Source organism: Lycorma delicatula, chromosome 11, assembly GCF_047948215.1.
Source record: "Lycorma delicatula isolate Av1 chromosome 11, ASM4794821v1, whole genome shotgun sequence".
Lineage (NCBI taxonomy): Eukaryota > Metazoa > Arthropoda > Insecta > Hemiptera > Fulgoridae > Lycorma > Lycorma delicatula.
Genome location: NC_134465.1, coordinates 23,789,618 through 23,807,544, shown reverse-complemented (window position 1 = coordinate 23,807,544; position 17,927 = coordinate 23,789,618). Strand labels below are relative to the sequence as shown.

The 17,927-nt window shown below is 33.7% G+C and overlaps 2 protein-coding genes across 9 annotated transcripts in view; one reads left to right on the top strand and one right to left on the bottom strand.

The window, feature by feature from the left end:
* Window positions 1-14,002, bottom strand: part of LOC142332634 (uncharacterized) — a 323,090-nt gene extending 309,088 nt beyond the window's left edge. For 2 of the 5 annotated variants that reach the window (XM_075379243.1, XM_075379245.1), the window contains exons 1-3: window positions 13,846-14,002; window positions 9,844-9,984; window positions 3,683-3,805 (exon numbers count right to left, since the gene is read on the bottom strand). In XM_075379243.1, the coding sequence (XP_075235358.1) occupies window positions 3,683-3,805; window positions 9,844-9,984; window positions 13,846-13,889 (308 nt within the window). In that variant the 5' untranslated portion in view covers window positions 13,890-14,002. The remainder of the gene's footprint in view (window positions 1-3,682; window positions 3,806-9,843; window positions 9,985-13,845) is intronic. The other 3 variants (XM_075379240.1, XM_075379241.1, XM_075379242.1) reach the window with 2 other exon arrangements.
* Window positions 1-17,927, top strand: part of LOC142332637 (uncharacterized) — a 166,184-nt gene that overhangs the window by 107,249 nt on the left and 41,008 nt on the right. The gene's annotated exons all lie outside the window — the stretch shown is intronic.

The window sequence follows — 17,927 nt, the reverse complement described above, 5'->3', positions numbered from 1 at the left end:
ATATAATAAACCTAAATTGCAGTCCATTAATGCTTATCTCTATATTTTTTCTGAATAATATAATTGATAGATAACTAAGGCTATTGTTAAACAACTATCAAAGAGAAATTACCTTAGATGCTAGATAATTTCGTACGTTGCTTAAATAAAGTTATATAGCTGAATTTTATAAATTACAAAAACAAATCGAATGGGGTATGTGTCGGGATCTGCAAGAGTGAAAACCTTTTGTTCGAGTTCCGTTTTTGTCATACGATTGTGCTTTTCGTTTACCGATTTTTGTTCATTAAATTTTTTATTAGTTTTATTAGTGGTTTTGTGCTATTTGTGTTTTTTTTTAATTTTTTTTTTAGCAGTTTGTTTTTGTGTTTGTTGGATTGTACCGTTTCGGGAAGGTTCCATAAAAGCTAATCCGGATATGTATTATCAATTTATTGTTTTTGACTGTTTTTAATTAATTTAATTTTATCCTTTTCCTAGTGGTTTGTTTAGTGTTCGTTGTTATTTATTTATATTCCGTGTTTTTATTTAATTTTTGAAAGTATAACATATGGTAACTATGGTGCATTATATCGGATATAATGCTATGCTGATTTATATTTATATTGGGCTTGTTCTTCTCTTGTTATTGGCATAGACAAAGTTTTTATTTATTTTTTCCTCAGCTGTTTCATACAGGGAAATTTTGGTGAAAAATTCCCTCATACATTCTAGATGTTTGTAATTACGAATGAGCGTGGTTCTAGTAGTGTGTCCCCACCTGTGGAATAGGAATTTACTCTAGTGGAACGGTTGCGGTCTAAGAAAGATGCTAGGGGTCGTCCGTGATGTCCTTTTGAGTGTCAGCGGCACCGAGAATGCGTCGAGCTGCGATAGTGGATGAGCGTTAATAATCGATGTATTTTATATTCGTGGAATACCGGGAGGCTAGAGTTCCGGCATAGGCATTGGACTGGTTTGAGGTAGGCGCGTTTGCAAATTGCAACGGTTATATAGGGAACATTTTTTATTCGAATTAAGGCTCCCACTTGCGGGAGTTCCGCGCTGCCGGGGTATGGTTGCCCGTGCGACTGGTGGGGTGGCTTAGTCCTGCCGGTCGCGGTCCCGGAATCTAACTTGGTAATGCCGTGCGAGACTCCATGATTGGACTGGGTTTTTTGCCAGGCTTCTCCGTTGACCGGAATGAGTGTTCGTTCCCCTTGTTAGGTGACTTAATATACTGGAATTATGGGGTGGCAGTCTGAAGTTCTATTTTGCTTAAAAAATAGTTTTGATTGGCATGAGTGTAGCGCTGATTTGATTTACAACCGGTTCATTAACTCAGGCTTTCGCAGTCATCAACTCTGTTGTCAAATTTAGTGAAACCGATGTGTGCGCGCTTCTGCAGTTTCGGTTAATTTTAGGGAATCATGTTACGTTATATGTGATGATGTCAGATTGAGGCCAAAAAAAGCGCAACAAATTTTATTTTTATTTTTCTGATGCAAATGTCTACCTAGTTGTTATTGATTAAGTATACAAAACTAAATGTACTAGTAATAAAAGTATTATTTATGTATTTCATGTTGTTAATGAATTCTAGTTTTAAAGTTATTCATTTATTTTACATTCTTAGTTAATTTAGAAAATTGTTAACATGGAATTACATATTCCATATACTCATTTATTTTTCTGAACCTTTGTTTCTCAATTACTTCGAGCTTATTACACTCTTATAACGTAAAATTCACCCTTATTACAATCCAGTATGTTTTTGCATTTTCATAATGTGTAAATTGCATTCAGTTCAACTCTTAAACAATAAGCAACCCACTCAAGGCGCAGTAAAATTAGGATAATATGTAAATGAAGTGAAGACTTGTACTGATTCAGGCCGATCATTCCTGAGACGTGTGGTTAATTCAACCCCAATCAATAAATTATACGGTTTTACGCTTTCTAGTATGTAACAAGTGATGAAGAATTTAAGTTTTAGACGTCAAAATTATTCAGTTAAAATATATAAATTAAGTCCTTATCCAGTGTTTCTACGATTTAACTCTTTCGTCGAACGTTTCACTTCGGCTGGTTAGTTTAATTTTCCCTTATCACCCCATTGCGGACTAGAATAGGAATTCAGTTTCTCATTGTTACCGGGAGGACTTAATGAAGCACTGTTAAAAATATATTTAAATGATTACATGGTACCTCAATCTTAAAATTTAAAAAAACGATCCAAATAAATTGAAAAAAAAAATAAAAAAATAAAATACTCGTGTTATATAATAATCTTGTACATACCACATAATATCAATTTCAATAATAACTTCTGATATTATGTAATATTATTTTTTTATTGTTATTGAATTATTAATCATTGTAAAACATTTTTTACCGTTTGAGGTTAATAATTATTAATAAATCAATATATTTAATTCAAAAACAAAAAAGTTCAAAAAAAGAGATTCAGACATCATCTCTTTGAACCGACGTTCCTTCCCCTTGAAAGATCCAAATATTTTATTAATTAAGGTTTTACTTGGCTATAACTCCGGATCCAATGAAGATAAGTACCACGTGATATATCGTTGAAAAGCTCTAAACAAAGTCTTATTACTGCAGTTAAGAAAAATTCAAATATCCAAATCGTTTGGATTTTGGGCTTTTTTAGGAGACTTTTGGTCCAGTCTACATAATCAAAAGGTGCACAACTAGATGTTACAACAATCCTTAATTCAAAATTTCAACATCCTACGGCTAATCGTTTTTGAGTTATGCGATATACATACGTAGATACGTCACACCAAAACAAGTCAAAATGGATTCAGAGATGGTCAAAAGAGATATTTTCGTTGAAATATGGAAATCGAAATCTTTCGCGATCACAATACTACCTTTACTTCGTAAAATTAAGGAAAATGATAAAAAAATTAGGTTAAACAGCAAAAAAAGAACCTGATAATATGAGTAGATTTTTTTCTACTTTAAAGACAAAAAATACTAGTATTAAACTATTAGATATATAATTAATATTTTTATTTTAATATTTTCTCTATTATCAATTTCAAAATAAAGTTTTTGAGAAAATAATAAATATTTCATCTTACATGTAGGTGCTCTGATAGTAAATTTTATGAACATTTCTTTTTACCCATCATTTACAGGTCTTAAACATCGTATCATTTGTTGAGGAAAACTAATATCCTGATTTTTATCAATAAGTAAACCTAATTAGGCAGCAGGTACATTGTTGAAACATTGTCAACTGGTTTCCTTAAGTTATCGTGTAGTACATGATTTCTGTAGTTTTCCCTACAATCTTCATTTTAATATTTATTGGTTGTCAGGAATATATAGGTCAATAAGGTTATACCCACTAATAATTTTCTATCTTTGAAAATTTGTTTGTCATGTCTTTCTTTTAGTGAAAGTTTTATACAGAACTTACTTGAAAGATCCTAAAAGTTCAAAGAATATAAATACTTAAGAAGAATATTAAAAAAAAACACTATTTTAAAAAATTGTCTGATATATATTGTTTTAATTTTCTCTCTTCTAATTAAAATTTTTACTTTCCTTATGAATATATGTAGAACAGCTAATAAATTAAATGGGAAAGTATGAGGATCATATAACAAATGGGGTATCTGGATTTTTGCAGATATTTACGTTTTAGGTATCATCAATTACATTACGTACTTACCCAAATTTTAAACCCCTGAGACCTCTCATTGAAGGTGATTCGGTTAATGTTGCAGCATCATTCGCTTGTTTTGTAGAAGGATAATTATAAGAAGAATTGTTTACACCTCTACTTGCGCGAGCACTGAAAAAAAAAAATATATTTTCAGTATGTATTTTCCATTTTACATCTTATAATTAAGTAAATGTAATATGTTATGATGGCTACATAAGATATATAAAATAAAGTTTTCAAAATGTGTAATTATAAAATGTGAGGGTTACTTGGCATTTTGAATGCCATTATACGTTACACAATGAGCTAAATTATTGAACCTTTCAATATATTTTATTGAACTTTTCAATTATGACTGAATGCATATCTACTGATGAAATGAACATCAGCTGGTTGAATAAATGATTGCAATAAGTTATCTTATTCTCAAAATAAAAAAAGATCAAAATAACGTAAATAAATGTAAAAAAAAATAAATAAACACTCATATCTTAAAACATAGTTGATATAAAAATCTGATATGAACACCACATGACTTTCTTATACGTTAAGAAATCAAGCAATGACTTTCCCTTGGCTGTAGGCAAATATGTTATTACAGCAACATCCGTAAAGTATATATATCGGTAAAGATATAGTAATTCTAGACGAGAGTAAAAAGGATTTAGAAGAAACAATGAACGGCATAGATGAAGTCCTGCGCAAGAACTATCGCATGAAAATAAACAAGAACAAAACAAAAGTAATGAAATGTAGTAGAAATAACAAGAAGGAGGTATAAGAATTTTGTTATTTGGGAAGTAGAATTACTAAAGATGGACGAAGCAGGAGCGATATAAAATGACGAATAGCACAAGCAAAACGAGCCTTCAGTAAGAAATATTATTTGTTTACATCAAAAATTAATTTAAATGTCAGGAAAAGATTTTTGAAAGTATATGTTTGGGATGTCGCTTTATATGGAAGTGAAACTTGGACAATTGGAGTATCTGAGAAGAAAAGATTAGAAGCTTTTGAAATGCGGTGCTATAGGAGAATGTTAAAAATCAGATGGGTGGATAAAGTGACAAATGAAGAGATATTGGGGCAAATAGATGAAGAAAGAAGCATTTGGAAAAATATAGTTAAAAGAAGAGACAGACTTATAGGCCACATACTAAGGCATCCTGGAATAGTCGCTTTAATATTGGAAGGACAGGTAGAAGGAAAAAATTGTGTGGGCAGGCCACGTTTGGAATATGTAAAACAAATTGTTAGGGATGTAGGATGTAGAGGGTATACTGAAATGAAACGACTAGCACTAGATAGGGAATCTTGGAGAGCTGCATCAAACCAGTCAAATGACAGAAGACAAAAAAAAAAAAATCGGTAACGAAAAATATTTTTATATTGTTGTCATTTATATATTGTGCCCTAAGTAGACGTTAAAACTTTCGAACCACCTTCGGGTGGTCCGAAGGTTTAAACGTCTTGGCTATTGAATGTTTGCAGTTACTATCGACAAATCTAGTGATGTTATTTTTGTTTACTTATGTATTTATTATTATTTTGTTTATAGTTACAAGTTGTTTTGTTATTTGTTCGACAAGCTATCGCTTGATTATATGTTTATTTTTTTATCGACTATTTATTATTTTATTTTATTTTATTTATTTAATATTTTTATGAACTATGAAGTGTGTTGGCAGATATATTCGTTTGCTTATGATCTTTAAGATTACTTTTGTTATAGTATGATTTATTATGGGAGTTCCTTAAAAACCCCTTATCATTTGAATGTTATCAAACGATTTCCCTATGGTCCCAATTAAGGAGCCGATTGTAAATATATTAGGTGAATGAGATATTTGGAGTTATAGAGGTATATCAGCATAGTATCATACAGTTACAGCGACTAGTGATGCAGTCCCCCAAAAGAGTTCTTATTTTGGGGGACTTTAACTATAGGACCATGGTAGTGGGGGCAGGAACCACGAATGCCAGAGGAAGGGTCCTGGAGGACTTCCTGGCGGCTACCGGCACTACATGTATAAACGAAGAGACCCCGACCTATCGAGCGAGGGGCCACGAATCCATATTGGACCTGGCAATTATGGATGGAAGGGTGGACACTAACAGAGTTGTGCTGCGCGTATTGGAAGATGAGACAGGGAGTGACCATCTTGCGGTCTCCTTGGAAATACAAGGTCGTTTGGCGCCCTCTGCTGCGTCGCAACTGATAAGGAGACTCACCGACAGACAGGTGGAAATTGTGGTCGAGCGAGCGGCAAGGAAAATATCAGACGGCAGGAGACTAGATCCGGAGGTTTTCCAGGAAATAGTTAAGCACGAAATTTCTGAAATACCGGAAGTAACACATAGACATCACCCTGTGTACTGGTAGAGCCAGGAAATAGCTGAACAAAGAACAACACTACAACGATGCAAGCGAACGGCTCAGCGACTGAGGGCAAGACCAGGACCCGAGGCCCATCGTGAACTGGCCATGGAAGCCTATAGGGAGGCTCGGAAAAGGCTGAATTTTTTTATCAAAAACGCCAAGAGGTCAAAGTGGAGGGAATTGTGCGGTGCGGTGAGCATGACGCTGACCCGTGGGGAGAGGCTTTCAAATCATAATGAAACGGCTGGGGAGAAGAGTACCTGTGCTGAGTAGAGAGGAAGCAACACGTCAGATGTCTGTGCTCTTCCCGCGGGAGGAGGTGATGAGACAGGAGGTAGTACTGTGCGAACGTGGCAGGTTCGCACAGGACGAAGTGATGGCTGCTATTGATAAACTTAATAACAAGAAGAGTCCGGGCTGCGGTCATCAAAGGCCTCGCAAAAAGGGTCCCATGGGAGATTACGGACGTTCTGAGTCACGGAATACAGCACCGCACATTCCCCCAATGTTGGAAAGAGGCTAGAACAGTATTCCTGCCAAAACCTGGCACAAACCCTGGTACCTGCGAGTACCGTCCTATTAGTCTTCTAATTAACATGGGTAAGGCTGCTGAAAGACTTGTTGCGGTTAGGATTCAAGCTGAACTGGATCAAAGCGGAAGACTGTGGAGAACAAGGCAAACAGCTCTCTACAGCTTATAGATACATGGCTTACTAGCAACAGCATGGAGGTGTCCCCGGCCAAAAGTAGGTATATCCTCTTCACGGGCAGAAGAAGACTTCGTAGCGTTCGAGTTGCGATCCGTGGAGAGGATATAACTGAGGTCAGCAGCACTAAATACCTTGGAGTAACCATAGATAAGAGCCACAAGTATGGTGGGCACATCGATAAGGTGTGCAAGAGAGTTGTACCTACTATCAAAGCTATAAGAAGGTTATTTACAGAGCATAGAGTACCAAGGGCATCTAAAAGGAGGCTGATAACATCTGCAGTGGTGTCTGCAGCGCTGTACGCGGCGCCTGTCTGGGCAGAGGCAATTAGAGTGCAAAGGAACAAAGAGAAGCTAAGAAGTATGCATCGAACGGCATTACTAGGAGTGGTGGCTGGCTATAGAACATTGTCATATGAGGCATCGTGTGTTTTGGCGTCGGTTCCGCCGATAGACCTGCAGGTCAGAAGTAGGAAACTAAGAGTGGAAGGGCGCAGTAGGGCTGAAGCTGAAGCAATGACCAGACAGTGGTGGAAGGAGGCGTGGGATTGGGCTAATGTGGCGGCCTGGACCAGAAGGCTCATACACAATCTGGATGCTTGGTTGGACCGCCAACATGGTGAAGTAAATTTTTATAATACACAACTTATGTCAGGTCATGGGTGTTTTGGACACTACCTTAAAAGATTTGGCAGATGAGATACGCCTTATTGCGACTACTGCCAGGAGGTGGACGATGTGAATCACACGGTGTTTGACTGCTGGAGGTGGGGACAATATAGACAATTTATTGTAGACAACATTTATTTATTGAGTGGGCGCTAGTCAACGAGCAAAATTGGAATGTTTCAAAAACTTTGCTAGCACAGTTCTTCGAATCAAAGAAGAGGAGTCAAGACGGGGGAACCGTGGGCGTATTCGGTGATAGGGAAGGGTGGACAGCCTCGTCTCTGACAGCCTGCATGCCTTGGTGTGCGGGTTTCAATGAGGGGACGGGGACTCCGGGGGAGAAATCGCGGGGAAAGAAAAGACCTAGACCCGGCCGGCGGGGCTGGTTCTGGGGGTGCTTGCGCCCCCTGTGTTGGTCACGCCGGTTAGAGGTGAAAAGGCATAAAGACCGAGACCCGGTACCTGTCGTTGGGGGGGGGGTGGTAACGGCATAGCCGGGTTTGGCCCCCATTGGTGGGAATTAGAGGCAGGCAAACAAAAGATCTGTACCGGGGCGGTTGACCTGCCGTACTGGGTGTAAAACCGGCGGGTGGGAAGACCACCTTAGAGTCAAAGTCACGTCCCTGGGCCGAGTATACTTAACTGGATGTCCAGCTCAGAGATGAAGGGGAAAAAAAAAGAAAAGAAAAAAAGAGGTACCGATAGAAGCTGGATGTGCTGCAACAAACGTTGGTGACAAGTGTGGCTGCTGCTTATCGCACAGTCACGTTGGAAGCGGATTTGGTGGTGGCCGGCGTGCCAACTTTGACGTTGCTTATACAAGAGAGGAGAAGTGTAGCTGACGGTAGCACTAAGGATGAAGCGACAGGCGACCTTTAGAACCACTGCCTGGAGAGAAGGGATCAATCCTACACCGGTAGATGGACTCACAAGCTGATTCCTGTTGTCCGGGCGTGGGTGGAGAGGAGGCATGGAGAGATAGATTACTGGACGACCCAACGGGTTACGGAACATGGATCGTTTGGCAATTTCCTGTGTGCCATTCAGAAGAGACCTTCCGCGGAACGCATCTACTGCACTCAGGTGGATACAATTGAACACACCTTTTTAGAGTGTCCGCGGTGGATGGCGTATAGGCCAGAATGAGTGACTTTCAAGACCCCCGCAGGAAGTCTTGCAGGCTAAGCTGCATGAGCGAAACCAGTGGAGACGATTTGGAACATGTTTCGGACGGTTATGGTGCTAAAGGCCATGGAAGAACGAAAGGGAATATGGGATAGGACTGGGAAAGGACAGCCTACACATGGAGATAGTTAGGGCCTTTGTGTCACTTGTAACGGTCATATGTGTGGACTCCTAGAGCCCTTCTCTCAGTTAGATGTCAGAAAATTCTGTCGCCAGAGAATGTGGTTAACGTCGTCTGCCGCGGTGAGTTCATTTACTCAGAGGCGTCAATGGATTCAGGGAGGCTTCCAGCACTGTCACTCTATTAGTGGTGCTTACGTTTGTGCCGCGGACTCCCATGGATGAAATAAATAGGGAAGAAATAGAGCCACGGAGATGTTATGGAGATTCCGACAGTTGCAGTTTTGCAGGAACGCACGAGGATGCCGAGATTGGGACAACCAGCACATGGTGGTAGATCGGGGCCCTCGGATTGCTGCTACTGATGATGTGTATGGGATTCCTGAAACCATCCTCTGTAACCAGTACGAAAGAGCATGCCTCGAGTAATGCCATTACGGCGGGTATCGTGGCATTTGTCGTAGGGGGAGGTTGTTTAGTGAGTCCCCCCTTTCTGCGGGAAACGTCTCACACCCAGTAGAGCGGGTTGCTCGTTGTCTGTGTGTAGATTGTTCATCCTAGTACGTAAAAAAAAAACAAAAAAAAACACCTAACGTATTGCTTTCAAAAGTACCATTTTTGGTTTTACTTCATATTTTATTATATTTTGTCGTTATGTAATCATTTATATCATTTTGACAACAGATTGCCCAAAGAGTTATAGTATATATAAAAACGTATTTATTTTTTCTAACAATTATATGGTTAACGCTAAATTATAAACCTTATGGGACATAAATTTTTGCACAAAAATATAGGACTTTAATCTAATATTTTTTTTCCTTAAGTGATAAAATAACAAGTGGTTAAAACCAGGAAATAAAATAAATATGTGCTGTTCTCCTGCAGTATGTTAAATTGAAATTGAATTATCATTATTTAATAAGAAAATTAAGTATATCGTTAATATCAACCAACACGACGATACTCATACAGACAATTAAGGATAGAATTAGCTTAAAGTAATTAATATAATTGACTATTTATAAATTATAATTACTGTTCAATCTTGAGTAACTAAACTAATTAATAACTTCACGTTTAAGGATAAAATAAAAAGCTTACTTAGCAGAACCAGTGTCGGTGTCTAATCCCCACTGGTTACTCGAATTTCGTGATGTAGGATTTGCTGTTTGTTTCGTATTATATGAGAAGTAGTCATCATTAGATATATTAGAACCATCAGTATAATTGAAAAGATTCAATCTGTAAGAAAGTATTTAAACATGAATAATTAAATAACTTTTTTTTTATTATTCTCTTACTAGAATATACCTCTCTTTGACACAACGTTTACACATACACAAGGTGAATTAATGGAATAGACTAGTTCCGAATGAGATCTCCTTAAAGATATCCTAACTCTGTTTACCACTCAACCAGTTACTCCAATTTTCCACCTTAATAAAATAACGGTTGATAGTTATTTTATTCTCACATTAATTAATTCAATATTTTGTAAACTGTTGGAATTATTAGACATATTTCAGCCCAGGGGAAAAAATAAAAATCTTTTCATACGGGAAGATTGATTTATGAAAAAGGTTTAAAATAAAAAAAAAATTACGATCATAAATATTTGACAGAATCTTGAAAGAAAACGTGCAGGCGAACTGGTACCAAAGATTAATTTTTTTAGAAGAAAATGTGTAGCTGATAAAGAAATAAAAGTAATACAATAATTAACATGCACTATGTGGCGAGAGCGGCATTGTCGGACCGTGTGGGAGTTCCTGGATGCGGTTGCTTTGTTCAAACGGCATTCGTAGTTTACTTAAGGGAAAGACTCTTATCGCATTTCCGTGGGAAGCTAACCCTGAGTACGGCTGCCCACAGGCCAATTATTGTGGCTCCAAGCACTATAAAATGGTGGGCAGTTACTTGCTGGCATTCAGACACCAAGGCGTGGCAGTGAATTCCTTTCTAGAGGAAATAAAATTTTATTATTGATGTAATATATATTTTTAGTAGTTGACGGGGTACGCCTACCCATTTTCACAAATATATAACAAATGAGCGGTTGGGACACGTAAGCCAGTGGCGTGTGGCACAGCGCTTAGTCCGCATACGGTGTTAGATAAGCTCTAGGAGCTATGTCAGGATACCAGTCGCTAAACTGTTCGAGGCTCAGTAGCCGTTTGTGGCACAGACATTCGGTCTTATGCTTTAGGGAGACCGAATAGGGTGGTGGCGGGAGAAATGCCAAGAAAACCAATGCACTAGTAGGAGGTAATAGGTGTGTTGATAGTAACAAATGACTAAAGTAGTTAAATTGTTAATAAAATCAAAGACGGAATGTTTCAACATAATATACAAAACAATTTGGTATTGAATTAAAAGGTTACAATTTTTTTTTTTTTTAATCGAAGATATATCGAAATAAAAAATTTAATACATTTGAAAGTTTAAAGGTAAAATTTGTTTTTTTTTAATAAAATTTACATGTGTATGTACTGTATTTTTATATTTCACAAAAATTATTAAAACATAAATTTCAATTTTTTTAAGCTTAAGGGTAAAAAAAAACTTCTAATAAATATAAAATATTATTTGCATCTGCAAATATTAAATAGTAACGATTAATAATAATTGTAAAATTAATTAATTTTCTTTTCCGACGAATATAACTTGAATAGATATACTAATGTGAAAAAAGTATGATGATCTTGTCAATGGGACATCCGATTTTTAAAATAACTTATTTACGTTTTAGGGAAAACCCATTTGATGTAGTTAAAAAATCATATACAGAGTGTTCCGGGATGTATTTGCTATTACTATTTATTATTAATAATTTTTATTATATTTAGTGGAGGAAGTAAAAACATACAACAAATTATCAGCTTGCATTACTTCACGCAAGCGTACTGGCGGGTTAATTGTCTGCAATATCTCGATTGTTTTTCAACGGATATTTACAAATGAGTTGTCATTTTGATCAAAATAAAAGTTTAATAAATTTTGTACTATGTAAAAAATTGATCAAATAAATAATTACAAATATATTGAATATTAAATAATTAATACGGCCACCATGTTGACATTTTTTTGACGTATTCAAAATTTTTATTTTGTAGAACAAAGCATTTCTCTTGAATTTGCCGAATTTAATTAAATTAGGTTTACCCGTTCCTGAGAAATTTATTTTTTGTTGAAAATTATAAAATGGCGTCCAGAAGGAAAAGAAAGCAAAATAGAACTTTTGTCGATATGAATATTTTTGCTCATTTTGGTGTCTTAAATCTGATCCTGAAGTTTGTCTAATACGTCCCGGAACCCCTCCCTATTTATACAGAAGTGTCAGTAAATTTAGCCTAATATCTCAGGACTCATCTATCCGATTTTCTTCAAATTTTCTGAAATATTTCTACATATTAAATATTGTTACACCGATTATATTTTTATTAATATTAGATTGATTTCATAAGAAAGCTACCTATTGTAATAAGTTCCATGATTCGACTTCCGAAAAATTTCGAAATACCTTCGCGTTTCACCTCCTTCAGACCCCAAAACCGCCGTCAGTTCAAACGTTTACTTATATTTATATATATATATATATTTCACTTTATTGTGGACACAATAACTGCCGTACTTTTCTGAAAATCACTTTCAAATTTATACATAAATATAACGACTCAAAATCTCGGTCGAAAAAAATTATCGCTATAACTTTCCTATTAAGTAAAATATCGAGTTCCTTTAAATTTCTTACTATTCTTTGGATAAGGCCCTAAAATTTATTAAGTTAAGTTTTTTGATATCACCAACCACTGGCCCAGGGGGTGGAAAAAATGCGGTTTCGAAGACAAAAAAATCATACCTCACTTAATAGACAAGAGTATCGAATCGGTTTAAAGTGGTTGTTTGTCATCTAAACATTACCAAAACTTTTGTCTAAAAATATTTTTGATTTGACCAACCCTTACGTCAAGGGGTGATCAAAATATTGCTATAATTGGAAGAAGACGGGGCTTGTCGTAATCTTAACATGTGAAACTTTTTTTCATACGCAATCATTGTCGTATTGAGTAAATTTATTTTTCATAACATTAAGGTGGAAACCTATTTTATCCTCTACTTAGTATCGGTGAAATCTACTTCCGCCTTCCGGCGTGCCGAAAGGGATTTTTATTATAATTTTTTTCAAAATTTGTTACGGAGTTGGGGAATATTGTGAAAAACCCCAATTTATATTTTCTGCAAACGTATTATGAGGAACTAATTTGTGAAACTAATGCTTACATAAATAATCAAACAAAAGTTTTCAAAAGATCTATTCTCAACTCCTGATATTAAAATGTATGCTTTTTGTTTAAATATTTTTCAAAACGTTTTTGAAAGTTTCTACTTCATATCAACATCTGCCAAAAAATGTTTACAATTTTTTTTTAATTATATACCACGGATCTAAAACAGAGAATTTTTTTTCTTGTTTTATTCTTTATTGAAGGTGGTGATAGATTTAAAGAAAATTTTACTTAAGCAATTATGCTAACCTTAATCTATTTTTAAATATTGTAAGAAAAGTTTTTCTTTAAAAAAATATCCACCCTTTCTAGAAAATATATATATTTTGTTGTTTTTGTTTTTAGGTTTAACTCTTTTAATTTTTATTAATAATAACCGGGAAATTCACGCAGTACATTGCCTGTTTTTTTATAAATGTCAATCCTGGAAAAAATAATATTAATAATTCTTGTAAAATTAACATTACAGGAAAAATTATTACGCTAATTAAAATATTAAATTATAATAATTTTATTTAAATATTTCATTTTCTTTATTTTTTGTAGAATAAGGATTTAAATGAACTAAGGAAATCATGCAAACTATATATAACATATAACATATTTTAATCCGATCCTTATACCATAGAATTATTATAAATGAAGAAAAGATAAGAAGACAGAAGGAAAGTAATTACTTATATAATATAGATCTAGTTTAGACTGCAGGTTGCAGCTAACATTAGACAATTTTATAGGATTATCCCAATGTAGTAAGTGATTTGAAATGTAGTGAAACTATAAGAAAAATGAAAATTTTAAGTCATAGAATACTTACATTAATACTGAAATCGATAAAATTATATTCAACTGAAAAATCATAATCAGTTTGAATTAATTCAGCCGAAAAACAAATATTAACGATTAAGAAATACGATGTAAGGAACGATTGACTATAAACAAGTATTAAAAAATTTTCAAATATATAGTGTCGTCGGGGAATGTATTACTACAATATTTAATACAGAGCACGTAAATCGTTAGAGGGAGTTGTTTTTCAAAAAAACATTTTATTTAATATTCATTCAATATTTACTTTAGTTTCGTGTCTAATAATTAAAAAATTTCCATTAGTTTTACGTTAATTATTATGTATGACTTTGCACGTAAATCGTTATACGGAGTTGTTTTTTACAAAAACATTTTATTTAATATTCTTTCAATAGTTTCTTTAGTTTTGTGTCTAATAATTAAAAAAATTCCATTTATGTATGACTTTGCGGTAGAAATATGAAATATATTATATTTGTTTTTTTTCTGTATCCTATTATATGCATTATACTTAAAAGAAATTTTTTTTTTTTTAAATAATACTAATATTAATATTTATTCTTTACTTGTTTTCTAGAAAAAAAAAGCTATTTCATGCAAATAACCTATATTATTACTAATACTAAATAATAATAACAAATTATTCCTTTAATTGTATTCTTGTAATAAATTAATGTTGAAATTAAAACATTCTCGTAAGTTTCTTTTTCTAGAATAATGTCATTTATTTCAAACGTAGAATACGTTTTTCAAGTTAAATAATCACACACACACACACACACACACACACACACACACACACACACACACACACACACACACACACACACACACACACACACACACACACACACACATACACACACACACACACACACACACACACACACACACACACACACATACGCACACAAACAAATAAGATTTCTTTGAAAATGATGTACAGGTTGATTCACGAAGAATGTAACATGTTCAACATGTTCAGGACGTGTCCTACTAGTGAAAATAAAGAAGAAAGTTCATATAAACACAGTTCTGAAACACTTCGTTAGGGAGTGGTGAAAGATTTTCTTTCATCCGTTAAACAGTTGTTTTTTTTTTAACCTTATCACCCAAAAAAACCTGTTCTTCAAACTGAACTGTTTTCTTCATTTTCTGTACTGTTACTTCCGTATGAAACAGCTTTGTTTATTAAAAAAATATAAATGTACGAGAGGTTACATCTAATGTAATGACCGTTTAACTGTAAAAAGTTTATTCTGAAAACTTTATAAATATTTTTTAATTTCTCTTCAAACCCATACTTTGTACTACTTCTCTATAAAATCGCCACATGAATTAAGATATTTATCATAACGATAAACCAACTTAAATATACCCTCGTATTCTTCTCAAGCCGGTCCATTTCGCCATTGATTAACAACATTTTTAAATTCAATACCACCCGCGAATTGTTTATCACTCAAAAATTCTTTAAATTTCCCGAAGAAATTGTAATCAGAAGAAACTAAGTCCGGACTATTTGGTGGGTGATCGTAAATTTCACTTAATTAAAACTTTTTAAATTGTAAGGTGACCTTATGATACGTGATTTTAATTTTAAATTTTTCTAGGAGAACTATTTGTAGTAGTGTTGTAGGTTATTAGTGATTAGGCATTATTATTATTATTATTATTATCGGTGTTTGGACCATTAATTCCAATATTAACTGTTTTAAGTTTATTACTGAATATAATTCTGTAATAAGTTTATTACTGAATGAAAATGGATTGAGAAGTTTGTGATTAACGTGCGTTGTAGGAAGGTGTAGACGTTGCCTCGATTCTGAAAGCGGACCGAGCAGATACGTATATTTTTATTAAAAGCTTGTTAAAATTGTTGAATACTTTTCTTGATTCCTGAGTAAATCAAGAGCACTTTGTCCTCTGATAGTTGAGGGTTGTAAGTTATGATAGGTGGTCATGGTTGTTGGGAGAAATTATAGGAATGTGTTAAAAAGTTGATGGAAATTTCTGCCGAGGCATTTCCATCGGTGGCATCCTGATAGAGACCAAACTGATGACTTTAATCTGTTTATTAGGTTTAGATGGTCTAATAGACCAATCTCCGGTAAACTAATGAGGGCTTAAATTAGAGGAACTGGTGTAAAGACAAAAGGCGGTTGTCTTTACTTATAGGGGTTAGAATCGGAATAATTTATGTTTTTATGGAATTATGAGGTACTCTTTCTTTTTATATGCATTTTTATTTGTATTGTAACATGTGTAGAAATTCTATTTGTCAGTATTAAAACTGAGTTCTCTATTTATATTTTGCCTCTTAATCATCCAATCGATTTGTTTGTAGAATAATGGTAGAATGTAATTTATTTCAAGTTACATTATGCATAAGTTCCTGTTATGTATTATATTAAACGGAAATTTTCCTATAAAAAAATGATTATTTTCCTACAGAATGGTTCACTATGAAAAGGAAATAACATGAAAACTAATTCTACAGCTTGAAATAAGGGAAAAATTTCACACAAACAGATGTCCGAAAACGCTTTGTGTCGAGTAATGAGTAGCGAAAAATTATTTCGCCCGGATATCAGTTCACCGATGAAAAGAGGTCATACTTAAATTTTTAAGGCAATATACAGAGTGTTTCTAAAATTTTGAGCTATATTTTATCGGATTTTACTTGTAAAACTAAACAAAAAATATCCTTAGGATCTTGGTAAGTATCTTGGTAATAACGTTTTAAAATTAGAAAAAAATCAGGACTTAAATATCTTCACAAATTAACAAAATGGCGGTCATGTTTATTTTTGAATCTGTTATATCTCCTTACATATTACTTTGCCCAAAATTTATTATTTATGCTAAACTAATAAGCCTTTTATTTTGAACAAAATGACATTTCATATTTTAAAATCGGTTAACAAATTGTCGAGTTACGATAAAAAACTGATTTTGCAATTTTGTGTCATAATTATTTAGTCTGTTGTGGGAAAATTAATAATTAATTTGATACTAATTTACAAGACTAGAATTAACAAGAAATAAAACAATTTAATACTTAATCGAATTGAACGTAAACTGGAATACATGAAAATAGACAGAACATTACAAAATAAATATTCTGCCGTAACTCGGCTATTATACCAATTTAAAAAAATAAAATGTCATTTTGTTCAAAATAAAAGGCTTAATATTTCAGCAAAAGATAAATTTTGATAAAAATAAAATTTATGGAGATATAACTGACGGAAAAATAAACATTGCCGCCATTTTGTAATTTTGCGAAGATATTTAAGTAATTATATTTTGCTAATTTTAAAAATTTATTATCAAGAAATTTACCTAATATTAATGTGATTCGTCTATCCCAACATGAGATGTAAATTTTAAAATAAAAACAACAAAATGGCAGACATGGGAGAAAGAAGGAGAAATTTTCAGTTTTCCTAAGGATATTTTTTGTTTAGTTTTACAAGTAGAATCCAAAAAATTACAGCCAACCCACCAGTTTAGAAACACTCTGTATGTAAGATAAAACCTCGATGGTTCTTATGTTTCTAGACCTGAAAATTCGAATAAAACAAACCGTTATACTCTAACTCTCATAGGTTTCATGATATGCAATGTAAAGTAGAAAACTTTAGTAACGAAAAAAACGTGTTTTAAGGTTTAAAAAACTATAACTTTGTAAATTAAAGAAAACTGGTTTAGTTAATAAATACGTAAATTTTATTATCAACACCTGCAGAGAATGTGAATCTGAAAAAATTGATGTAATAAAGTTTATGAAAAAAACTTTTTATTAGTCAATTAGCAATGTTATTATACTTCAAACTTAAAAAAAATATTGACTGCTTTATTTTGCTTTTAGCTCTAACTGTTTTAGTTTTTATTATTAATACAAACTATCATAATAACTAATTCATAGGTTTAATAATTGGAAAAGTGCATTCATTTTGTTTTTTGTTTTTTTAACGGAATACGTCAGTTACGAAGATCAAGTTAAATTCTTTTTTTTTGTTCGGTTTTGTCCACTTTAGAACCACGTTCCAATTACCTTCTGTTCTTATTCTTTTCTGTTTTTCT